Here is a 13,108-nt window from a genome sequence, read left to right on the forward strand (position 1 = left end):
CAGATCCATCTGGTGAGTTGAATCGTGGAGGTATCGAGTAAATTTTCCGGTAAATTCATGAGATAAGCGAGCCCCCATAAAATCAGTAACATCTCGAGGAAATTATTATTCCTTTACCAATGGCGGCATATGAGGGTGAATCATTGTGGTGTAGAAGTAAAAATAGAAATAGGAAATGGAGTCTGGTCTTAATTCTGGTTTGGGTTATCTTCAATATTATAAAATTTAGAAATCGTTGTAACAGAAATTAATTATTGTAACATCGGTTTAGTTTCACAAACCATGTTGTGAAGAGAGATTAGTGTGAATGAATAATTCCGAAAAATATATAAGATTAAACAAAAATTCCTCTATATCAAGAACATTGTTTCGAAGGTATGTAGTTCGATCAAATTAAATTTTAATATTTATTCGGAGTTATAGTAGAACGAACGAATTCAGAATTAATTTAAAATTTCTATTTCAAGAATGTGTAATATCGATTAATTTTTGAAATTTATTCCAGCTTATAATAGAGTGGAAGAATTCAGAACTAATTTAAAATTTCATTTTGGAGAGTGTGTAAGATAAATTAATTTTTAATGTTTACTCCGTGTTATAATATGATGGAAGCAATTCAGAACTAATTTAGAATTTCATCTTGGAGAGTGTGTAGGAAGATTGCATCGCATTCACGGGTCTTCCGTCCGTTTTAATTAATCTCGTTCCACAAAAGATTTCCATTATAGTGCGATAGAGATTTCCATTTTCGGTTGTTTGTCTAACGCTTTCCAACAGGACGGTGAAAAAATATTCGCGAATTTCCTTGACGGAACGGACATCGAATGGCAACCGTCCTTCCGTGAAAATTTTTAGCCGTGCGACGAATAAACATTACCCTCCATTTCAATTAAGGATATCCACGTTTTAATCGCTTGAAAATATTAACTAAACACGAGACAGAAGTGGAACGATTTCGGGGCCAAAAATTTGGACGGAGATAATTGTCGACCTGATAGAGGTCGAATCGTACTTTAAATGATGATGCTTGTATTTGAATTTATCATAAATGCATACATACTGGCATTTTGTTTACACGTAATTAATAAATCGTATATGTTTGTAGAACATGTACCTTCCACAAGAATAACTCGATGAAATCGCATGAAGGAGAAACGATATCGCATGGAGCATCAAAGGAAATAAGCATGCAACACGCCTCGCCTGAAATCATTTACGATTTCCTCGGCTGAGAAATTTGACGCTTTCTTCCGTCTCGTCAGGCGAACGATTCGCGTTGATGGGCCGAGTAGAATCACGTTTTTTCACGCGGCAGAGTGGCTCGTCATATCGCACGCACATTAATTCTTCCTCGGAGGCGATATCGGATAGCGCCACGTCCCTATCTCGTGTACGGGTTTTCCCTCGGTCGGTGAAAACCGATGGAAATTCTTCAGCGATCGTCGCTGCCCAGAGATTCCACGTGAACGGTCGGTCTGTCGCTAATTACTCCTGTAATTACATGCCGGTTTTATCGGCTTTGCTCGTTCGTGTTCCACGTTCTAAATCGTCACGAACCAATGGACATGCTGGCATAGAATGTAGGGAGGTCAAAATGTGCTTGTAATTAGATAATGATGACACTGGCGTACGACTGGGTTTATTGTCTCTTTCGACGATTGTATATCTTGCCGGAGTTCATTTAATTAGGAAGATATTTGGTTTTACGTATTTGTCAGTAGAGGCACGTTGGACATTTTTAATTGTATTTGTTAAGGACTTTTGAAAAGTGTAATTTACTGAAAGTACGTAGTATTATCTTAACACAGTTTAATTAGTTCGAATGTTAATATATAATTCAATAAAGATTGGTCAAATATATTGTAAGAAATACAATGCAACCTCTTCTATAAGGTATAATATTCAGTGAGCAAATATTGCAGTTGTAAATCTCTTTGATTCTTTAAGTAATATGTATAAATATATTTTATTGACACTTCACGTTTGGTCCTACCTTTCGTTAATTTCTAACAAGTATTTACAAACAAATTTACATTTCCTTGATGTTATTACCATTAGCTTCCACATTTTTAGATCGTAGGTATAAATATATTTTTCTGACACTTAACGTTTTGTCCTGTTAACCTTTTAACCTTCCTAAAATAATAAATACAATTACCATTATATAATGTCCAATTGCTTGAAAATTTATGGCTGAAGATCCACAGAGAATACTTTTGCTCCTGACTGTATCAATGAGTCTTCCTTAAACAACAACTTATTGTATCGGTACCGATTATCCTTAAGACGAACGATTTTGCATCCACTTTCATATTTATGACGAAGAAGAGCCAGCATCACTTTGCAGATAAGAAAAGGAATAATTTACATTCGGAAGAATTGCGGATGCCAATTAAAATTGGTTTATTAGACAAATAGAATTCATATAACTATGAGCCTCGCTAATGAGGGATTTTTCTTGTTCTTCAACGAGGAGGATACTGTTACATTATTTATGAACTCGTTATAATAGCACCGCACTGCATGCAAGTTCTCATTAAAGCTATCGAGAAGATATGTTATTGCACTATTCTCTTCTACTCGCGTCAAAAGTAATGTCGTACGTTATTTAAATTTTGAGGGAAATAGTGCGAATGAAATAATTTATATTTACTTCCAATCCTAAACGAAATTTTAATTTTTGACCGTTTAAGGACGAGCTAATAAAAATAGAGTGCGAAGACAATAGAAGAGTGTCACAATTGGAAGAAAAATTGGAATTTTCTATTAATAGAATTATTCTATAAATGGAATAATCTTAAACGTTTTCTTATTATTAAACTATAATATACAGCTACTTAAAAAAAATTAATTATACACATGCTATAACTTACTTACCACTCTTTCTATTAAAGGATTCATCACTGTCAAACTACAGTATAAATTCTTATAAAAGAAAAATTTTTAATAAAAATGATGAAACTAAAATGCTAAATAATATTTTTTGCTAAAATACAAAATGTGTAATGCGTTTAAATATTGGAGCAACCGTAAACTGAGACGAACTTTTCATGGATAGGAGGATTCCACGTTAAGTAGCTTTTTATCTACGGTAGCCTTTCTTATAAGTCTACTTATAACGCTACTTATAAGTAAGGCTATTTACAAAAGGATTTTAAATTCTCATGCTACTCTTTAACTTTGTGCTACACAGAGTTAAACGAGCCCTCGCCAGAGAGATTTCATCAGACGATCACACACACGAACGATTACAATCTAAATATAATATTACAGGCTCCGTTAGTCGAATGAAGTAACTTTAACAATAACACGGTGTAAATTAACGCGATTCGTAACTGTAACGATATCCCGCGATAGCGATCGCGGGTTAATAAAACGCGGATAGTGGTTGGGGTGGTGGCGATGGTGGTTTAATGCAATACGACTAATTGTTTCTTGTATTATTTGCAATATTCTTGGTGCTCGCACGAAAAATGAACGAAATGGCATGCTGGAATTTTACAGGAGGTGAGTCCTAATTTCTTAACTTCACTTAACGACGGTTTATCCTGATCCCGAATTAGCTTACAACCCTCGTGGGCATCTATCTTGTGCTTGTCGTTAATATACACAGATTTTAATGCTGTTTGTCGAATGTGTCTGTTAACATCGTGGTTTCTATTATTAATATTTTACATTTGCTGTGGGGTGTACTCACTAACTAACTACGGAATTTGCTTTTGAGAACTAACAATTCTTAATAAAAAATCTTTGTATCTATTTGCTTTTAGTTTGCCTATTATTATCCAATCATACAATTTTCATCAGTTTCCATTTCCCTTCTCTTTTCATTTATTCTTTGCAACGTTTGCAGTAGCATCATGTTCCGTTATTATTTATAATTTGTTTCGAACTCCGCTAATTTCATTTGACTGAAAATAATATTACTTTCTGCCGATTGGTCAGCAGAACCAACGAACACATTATCGCGTTTTCCTCTCTTTGTAGTTGTGTTTTCCGTCAGTTTGAAATATAAATATTTCATACCCCGGTTGGTTATTAAATATTCCATTCGAAAGGTCGATTGTGCTTTTCGCTTGAGAACCACCCGTGCACGGTGTTCGCTCCCGATTAAATTCGCCATTTCTGAGTGTTATAGCGTTACGAGAAACATTTTGAATTACCTCGACGATTGTTCGACAGTGAGTAATTGTGCGATTACTTTTATTTTTTCGTCGTGTAGAAGCAACAAGAGATGAACAAGAACAAGGAGATAATCGTGCTGAACCATAAAAGGTCGAACGCCATCAACATCGGAATGACGAAACTACCGCCACCGAGATCGATTAAGACCGCGATCTTGAAAATGGATGCGACCATTATGAACAGGGAGGGTATAGAGGTAAGAAGATTTATTTTTGTATTTTATTCTTTTATTTACATAAAGAATATTCTTTGTTTAAAGTTAATAGTGTTGCTCTGAGTATGATGTAAATTAAATCCTTATGAAGGTAAATGCTTTGTGTTTATTGCAATGGTTACATTTTATTTCAACTATTTAATCTTGATGTTTCAATTATTGTTTCGTTTTTTTTTTTTAATGATTATTTTACAAGTTCTACAAACAGATTACAAATTTTGTGTAATATTTTTCTCCTGAAGGAGGTTATCATCAATGGTCAAAATATTAAGATTAGATACTTGACGAATTAATACTAGAATTAATTAATATTTGAGATTACTTAAAATTTAATAATTTAATAATCAAATTTCAATTACTTGATCAAAAATAATTCATCATCTTCTAAAAGTTTCTTAATCCTTATTCTATTTTACTGATAGTACACATTAATTAGCATCTTAAAACTGGAATTAGAGGTGTGCAGATACTCATGAACATTCAATTTAAGTATAATAGACTTCCTCGTTATCACACGAATATCATAGAATGGGTATTCAAATTTGGTCAAATATTGCGGATACCTAACTGAACAAAATGTACGCTTTGAAGTCTATTATGAAGTACGAATGTGTCTTCAATGAGACCTCCTATACAACGCTGCTGTAGCCATTAATATCTTACTTCCTCGTTTATACCATGAAGAATCAGATAATGGCTCCTGACAGCACATTACTCATTAAGCAATGAACAACCAGCAATCTATATCTTTCCTATCGATCCAACTAATTCGACTAATTCAAGTTCCTCAATTTAGAAGTATTCGCACACCTCTACCAACGATCCATACATAATTAAAATTCCTCATGAAATAAAAATCCAAATATTCCTCAAAGTCGAAAAAATATATCTCTGACATTTGTCTCACTCGTTTCCTAATTTTCTTCCTCGATGCAAACATTTATTACACGTCACGATCCCAATTTCGTTTGTCATCCCAAATCGAAAGAATGCTTGTGGTAGTTACGATCCTTGGTTCACGATTAGCCCTAAGCTTCTGTTAACACCCACGTACGCTATATTTTCGGTGGTTTTCTCCTGATTTCTCTAATTTCTTGTTCGTTTCTCTTCTTCGTTCGTTCCATTCCCTCGACTCCTTCGCGATAGAAATTATTGACGATGCTGCCGACCGAGGAGGAGAGGTCGAGGATACAAGAGGCGCAGGCCGCCAATCCTGACCTACCTTTGGGATCGGCCGAGCAGTTTCTTCTAACTTTGGCCTCCATCTCGGAGTTACCCGCCAGGCTGAAACTTTGGGCGTTCAAGCTGGATTTCGAGAATTCGGAGAAGGTAAGTCACCGCGCCATTAGACTGCGAACTATTGACGAACTATTCCCGAGCCTCGTTCTCTCGCATTGACAGAAATGCTAATTTAGTATAGCTATAGACGACTGGTTTATCTCGCGCATGATTTCTTGATGATAGTTCTGAAACTCCGTCGGTTCTGTATTTTAATTATTGTTGCTTGGGGCATTTCACTATTGACGAACTTGAGAGTTATAGTCGAATCGGTTATTTTACATATGTGATATTTTTTGAGATTGAAGGAAAAAGAAGAGATACTGTTCCGTTTCGTTAATTCTAGCTCTAACAATCTGTGAAAATATATTTTGCACAAATATGTTTTCAAATGATGATTTCTACATTATAATGACTACTTTGTTAATCAAACAGAGGACATCTGTCTTGTATAACTAACTGGGTGTAACGTAATACTATTAAAAATATCACATATTCTTTTCCTACTTAGGTATCATGTTAGAATACAATTCACCAAAGTTACCAAAGGTTAAATTAATAAATTTCTTTGTCCCTGTTCTTTCCATACCTCTATTTAAACTATCAATTTATAATTTTTGAATGCAATCATGTTCTTAGAATTATACTCAAAAATCAATAGCCAAATATATGCACCCTCGACGATACAAATATACAAATTAACACTTTGAACATAGTCTAAATTATAACATTCCTAACAAAATTACACAGAAAATGAGAACCAGCAAACTTTCAAACCCCTTCGTCAGAAACAATAAAACCGAAGAAAATACCTACGGTTCAATTTAGAACTCCCCCTAGAGAACTCCCTCTTATCGAAATCGCACGAACGAGATGTAAATGAAAAAGTGGTAGGGGACGAAATCTTACCCGAGTTACTTTTCTTGTCAAACGAGCGAACGACGTGACGTAAATGCAGTTTCGCGTGAGAAGCAGCGTGTCATTCCGCATGCAAATTCTATTAAGCGTCGTCGCATACCAATGCGCGTAATGGCGATCGAATTGGCCCGTTATTTCTCACGAATCTCGTCTCGAATTCCGCGGAGATAGTCGTGGCCACGACAAGAAGCAACGCCAGGTATGCGAGGAAGGAAGTCCCGGGAACGTTCCCCGCATAATCGCGCGATTTCTTCGCTTGGGAACACGGCGAATTCCGATACACGATCGTGCTGCGAGCGAACGTGCATCACTTCCTTCGTGAACTGGCGCCTAACTCGAGGGTGTGAAACACTTTGACCGCGGGATCGGGAATTTTCGTATCTACCTATCGAACCTTACGACGTCTGAGTTTCATTCTTAGCGGTGTTCTCGGCTAGCTATCGTCGAGCGGCTGGTACCATTCGATTCCCTTAGGCGAGAACATACCAAACACGCGGAGAGGAATTGCCTGATGAGTACGGCTCGTGGAAAAAAAATTTTCCGAATAGTAGATGACGTATCGCGATTTATTATTAAGTATATATTTAGGGTTGATTATATTTTCATTTGGTCAATGTAAAATATCGTATTATGTGAATTTATATTATTATTGTGTGTTATTAAAATTCTAGTTTCCATTGAAAGAGTATACAATGTTGTTTATACGTGTCTTTTATTTATAATTTTTATAAGTGCCAATATTTAATTAGATTCCAATTTTAATTTAAATAATTGTCGATCCAAGGATGACTCCAATCTAAAATTCAAAACGTCACTAAATTGTTCGCACTTTATTTGAACATTTTAAGCTATTCACCCTCTTTGAATAAATAGCATAAAAGTAGTAACAACTCTCTAAATTATTTCGAGGCCCTTTTCGAAGGGAGCTTCGTATCTCCAAAGAAAATGTTGAATCGAGCCAAAGATTCGTCAGAGGCGATTCGATGTATCCACGAAAACGAAAGAAATAATCGGGACCAATCTTTGTGACTTCAGGAAATTGCGGACCCTTTGATGGATCTGAAGCAGGGAATGGAGACCCTGCGAGTGAATAAAACGTTCCGCGGGATTCTGAGCACGCTCCTTTCGATCGGGATATTCCTCAACGGAAATGAGGTAGGTATTGAATGCCAGCCAAATGATATCCGCTTAATCCGTCCGTCTGAGTCACCGTTCGCGCGGAATCGATATCCATCGACGTCGATAATTTTCGTGTAACCGTTAGTCGATGGCACGGAAGAAAAAAGGGACGAGCAACGCCGTGTCGGTCCCGGCGGTTGGCTGGCTGCCATCTTTCCTCGAAAACAGAAACCGTTGGGCCTATCGCGTCGGTTTTGTCGAGATAACGATCCCGTGTCGGTAAACGATTCTCGTCGCAGTTAGCACCTTCACGCTAGTGAAGGCGAGCGTGATTCTCGTCGTTTGTTGTGCTCCAAAAAGCTGGACATGCGAGCTGCTTTCTTATTATACTTGAATCGAGAGTAGTGGTTATTAGTTTATTTAAATTCATGTTAGACAGGAGGAAAATTAAAGAATTTTGTGTGGGATACAAGATGCAGATTCGAGATAAGAAACTTGTCAGTGGTCTAAATTATTAATGATTATTATTAGAGAGGGGGTGTTTATGAAAATTTAAATCTTTACAGATGTAGATAAAGAATTAAAATTCGCATGAAAGTATGTCTTATCTTCAAAACAGTGTAATTGTATTATTAATATTTTATCGCCATAACATGTTTGGCCCGTTCTGTTTGACCTGACGTAGGATATTGTAACTTAAAAACAAATTGAGCAGGACGGTTGAAAATTTTAGATAATCTTGTGTATATACAATCAGTCATGTGATATGTTCGATATTTCCAAATAAATGTTTCATTATAAATATATACACGTGCAAAGTTGCACGAAGCAAGCTTGTGTACTTCAACTGGAAAAAAGTTATGAAAATTGCCTCGAAATTGATGAAAAGAAACAGTATCCCTTGGAATGCAACTAGGCACGCAACATTAAATGCATAAAAATGGCGCACTCACGCGAACATTCGTGCAAGATAGTTGCGATTCTGATTCGTTGCGGGACGATTACTTTTCATTCGTCATCGTTCGTCTCCGTTCGAATATATTAACCGCAACGGCTCTTCGCGACCGCGCGACTAATCATTTCTCATCTCTCCTTCACGGCGTTGTTAGGTGTGTTTTTACACGCCACGGTCATTTATCGAACTTGTGTGGCCGACGGAGTTCGCAGCTGACGTGAGCTCAGCTCTTTCCTCGTGTCTCGCAGGAAATTGGCAAAAAAGTGGCCGTGCTCGAAAGAAATTTGCTACTCCAGTCGAGTAGTTCTTTTGAATTCGACGAAACGGTTAGCGATGCTCGAATTTTTTGTGGAATATTTTCACTTGACACAGAAAACCATGTAGGAATAATTTATGCGCTTTTGTTGTTTTTAATCATTGATGTATAGTGATCGACGAATGGAATTGATATTTATTTAATTGAAAAATTGTTTCTGCCACTGCAGGTTATTTAGACGTATTGCAGAGATAAAAATTGAAATACGGTTTTATTTGGAATAATTTATCTGAAATGGACATTTTTTAATTTAGGTATCTTGAGAGTCTAGAAGTTTTAGATTGTGTATTTATTTTATTTGTCTTTTAACTAAATATCGTTGGATTGAAATAAATTACTTGTCGTTATACATAAATTGAACAAAATTATGTTACAATAAATTATTCTTCATCGTATTTATTCGGTATTTGTTACGCATACAGAATTCTATTTTAATGAATTATTCTTAGTCATGTTTATTCGCTACTGAGAAAACATTCAATTGAAGTTCGACTAATAAAAATCATCGGAAAGTTTCGAACGTTACCTGACGTGAATTCGAATGACCGTCCCCATCGACTGAGAAGTGATATCGATTCCGTGGTTTTTTCGCGACAATTATGTTACTCCTGGAAGTGGCTAGAAGCGTCTCAAACCGAAAGGCTGAGACTGTGAAACGTAGAAGTTAGTCCACGTTTCCTAGGCGTCCCCGTAACGCTGACACGTCCGCGGTCTTTTTCAGGTGAAGGGCTTTCAGCTGGAATACCTCGCCAAAGTACCTGAAGTAAAGGATACGGTTCACAAGCACTCCCTGCTTCATCACCTTTGCCACATGGTGATGGAGAAGTTTCCGGATTCCACGGATCTCTATTCGGAGGTGAGAGAGCATACTTCGAAGGGAGCGGATAAAACTTCAGTTTCGCCCGCGCCGCAAGACGGAATAACCGGGGTTGCATTTGCGAAATCGCGACCAGAAGTTCCTGTTAACGGGCAACTTCTTCAGGGGGGGACTGTTGCGAACCCTGTTCCGTGAAATTGTGCCCGCCACGCGATTAATTCGGGCTGCAGTTTAATTGGAAGGCGCGCGAATCCTCGTACGAATTGTATTACTGTTCGCTGCGAGGAGCGATGTGTTTGGAGTTTTTTTTTTTTTTTGAGGAACTTCTTGTCGCGATCAGGCGAGGACATTTACGCGAATTTTTAGATGAAATTTCAACCCTTCGCAATCGAATATCAGCGATAGTATCTTCAAGATTTACCTCTTTCATTCTTTCCAAAGTTATAAATTAATTTATCTCTGTTTTAATTTACAAAATTGAAGGTTTAAAATAAAATTCAATACTTTACTTGAAAAGGTAATCGAGTAAATACATTTCTTTGAGGACAATATCGCTTTAATTACCGAGACACGAACATCACCAATCCAATTGTCATTTTACATAAAATAAACAACAGAGAAAAGCTCTTTCTCGCGTTATCTACACGTATTCCAATGCAAAATCAAACTATTTATCGCGTAAACTCAACGAGAACTGTCTATATTCGAAAATGACGATTCGTTGGAGTCGTAATCGTGGCCGATGCGAATGTCGTTTAGATCGGTGCCGTGACGAGGGCGTCGAAGATCGACTTCGACGAGTTGGCGTCTAACATCGGGAAACTGGAGAGCGAGTGCAAAGCGTCCTGGGACCATCTGAAGCTCATCGCGAAACACGACGGGTCCACGATGATGAAAGTCAAGTAAGTACCAGTCGAAATCGTATCTGTTCCGACGCTAGATTGCAGCCAATCCGAACGGACCGTGTCTCTGTTCGCCATCGGAGCCCACGGGAACTTTCCTCCGCTAAGTTTCGACCGCGAAATTCGGAAGATTCGAGCGATGTTCGATAAACTCGCGACAGACTTTTTTTTCCCAACGACGAAAACTGGCGCCGCTCCAAATGGCGCCACCATTAATTACCGAAACCGTATTTCTTCCCTCCTTCGGTCCAGCTTCCTGCTACGATCCCTTTAACTTTTTCTTCTCGTTCCTTTTTATTTTTTAAATTTTATTCCGCCTTATCCCGATTCTACATCGAGCTTCCTCGGTGGATCTCCGAAGCTGCTCGCCGCCTTTTAGCCCTTATCTCAGTCAGCCATTATGGCGATAAGTTTCTCTTGATGGGTGAGTAAGAAGTAATGAGAATTATCTTATTATAATTTAAGGTTGTTGAATCCTGGGAATATGTAGCTTATGATTTTTTCTACTCTTTCGTCTTGCTTTAGAATTTTTGTTTCACTTGTATATGAATGATTTAAAAATAGGAATTTTTATTTCAGTAATATGCGTGATTCCCATTCGTTCCTACATTTATTTATAATAAATGCACCGCAACACCAAGAATCGAGTTTTCAATCAGCAATTAGTCCCAGGCGTTTTCTAAATTACCGCGGCCCGGTTGGGGCATCGTTAACGTTGCCTATTTCGCGCTGTGAAATCCTTTGTTCCCCCAGCATGCGTTACGACCCGTTCAATCGTATTTACAGTTCACCGTCAGCGAGAACAATGCCTGGGTGCCTGAGACCTGGCAAATCTCGCACTTAATTGCAACGACGAGGCGAGAGGCGTCAGTAAGTAGCAGCCGCACGAGTAGCGCTTCATATCCTGTTGGGAGGCCCCCCACCTTCGATGCACGCTGTTATCCCAACACAGATATACTGGGGCGATATTTTGTTTAACGGTGCAACGTCTCGTTAATATTGCCGCTTCTCGCGTGCCCGCGTTGATTAAGTGTAACGGGACGTCCCAAATGCCAGCCGGGTTAATTCGTTTTTGCCCGAAACTCGTTTAAGCGATCGCCTGCCCCGCTGCTACCGAGGACCACTCGACGCGAGACTAATGGGAATTTTTTATGTAAAACATTGGCATTCGTGATCAATCTCTCGAGTAACCTGTAGTAACTCGAGGACTCGAGGTGATATTCATGGGTGACAATTGACGACTGGACGTAGAGGAGCTTGTCCATTTTAAGAATTACCAGATTAATACTGGTGAAAAGTTGTGAGGAATTCAGGTTTTGTTTTGAGACGATTGGGAAGTGGAAGGTTTCTAAAAGAGGCGTCAGAAGTTTTTTAAAAGTTGTTTTCGTATGAGGGAGAGAAAGAAATATTTTTCTTAAGAATTTTTATTTCACATTGCAAGTAACTATGGAATGTCAACATTTACATACATAATAGTAGAACGTTAAACTAATAAACAAAATTTGTTTTGATTATTTTTAATAATTTGTTTCGCTAATAATAGCCAGATGGAAGTCTTCTTTTATCATTATTGACACGGTAAACTTGTCACCGGATCATCCTAAAACAAACGCAAAAAAATCAAACTGGAACATTACATTCTCAAGATGTATATCTTTTGAGAAATACAAAAAGAAGTCAGTCTGTGAAAAAAATTGCACAGTATCTGCACCCTCGAATGTAAAATTATGGAAAATCTTCACTTCAAATATTAATAAAAAGTACATCAGTCTCACGTAAATAACTCGATATAATTATAAAAAATTTCAACAGCTACGACAAAGATCTGCTTTCGTCTGAATTTCTTGAAAAACAAACCAGATCCGCTCAATTTAATACGCGTTTCCCTTCTCTGTTTGAACCAGAATGTCCGACTTCCTGGCGGACTGCGCCGAGCGGATAATCGTGCTGGGGATCGTGCACAGGCGAATCATAAATCGATTCCACAAATTCATCCTCTGGCTGGGCATACCCCTGCACAGGGTGCAGGATACGAAGCCGAACGAGTTCTGCCGTGTCGTGTCCGAATTCGCGTTGGAGTACAGAACCACCCGCGAGCGGGTGATACAGCAGCTCGAGAAAAAAGCCAATCACCGTGAAAGAAATAAGACCAGGGGGAAGATGATCACAGAGGTGAGTTACACGCGGGGGTCTCATATTTCTCAACGGTCCCGTGGCTGCTGAAAATCGCTAGCTGCTCTCATCAAATACAGTTATCGGAGCGTGAAGGGCATTACGGTGCGCGGATCCCTCTTTTCCTCTCCCGGCCGCCCCGCGGCGAGGGGAATAAATTGCTTTTTTTTTTCCTGCCGTTAGGGGCGGTGTGGGGCGGGGGACGGGGAGGACAGAGGGAACGGGGGAATCA

General features: G+C 38.3%; 1 protein-coding gene across 3 annotated transcripts in view; it reads left to right on the top strand.

Moving 5' to 3' along the window:
* The window catches only part of LOC128881576 (FH1/FH2 domain-containing protein 3), a 258,099-nt gene that overhangs the window by 219,242 nt on the left and 25,749 nt on the right, over positions 1-13,108 (top strand). For 2 of the 3 annotated variants that reach the window (XM_054132795.1, XM_054132786.1), the window contains exons 11-16: positions 4,223-4,381; positions 5,546-5,728; positions 7,631-7,750; positions 9,707-9,841; positions 10,562-10,704; positions 12,609-12,876. In XM_054132795.1, coding sequence (XP_053988770.1) covers positions 4,223-4,381; positions 5,546-5,728; positions 7,631-7,750; positions 9,707-9,841; positions 10,562-10,704; positions 12,609-12,876 — 1,008 coding nt within the window. Of the gene's footprint in view, positions 1-4,220; positions 4,382-5,545; positions 5,729-7,630; positions 7,751-9,706; positions 9,842-10,561; positions 10,705-12,608; positions 12,877-13,108 lie in introns of all 3 variants that reach the window. The other variant, XM_054132778.1, reaches the window with a different exon arrangement.

This window comes from Hylaeus volcanicus, chromosome 1 (assembly GCF_026283585.1).
Source record: "Hylaeus volcanicus isolate JK05 chromosome 1, UHH_iyHylVolc1.0_haploid, whole genome shotgun sequence".
Lineage (NCBI taxonomy): Eukaryota > Metazoa > Arthropoda > Insecta > Hymenoptera > Colletidae > Hylaeus > Hylaeus volcanicus.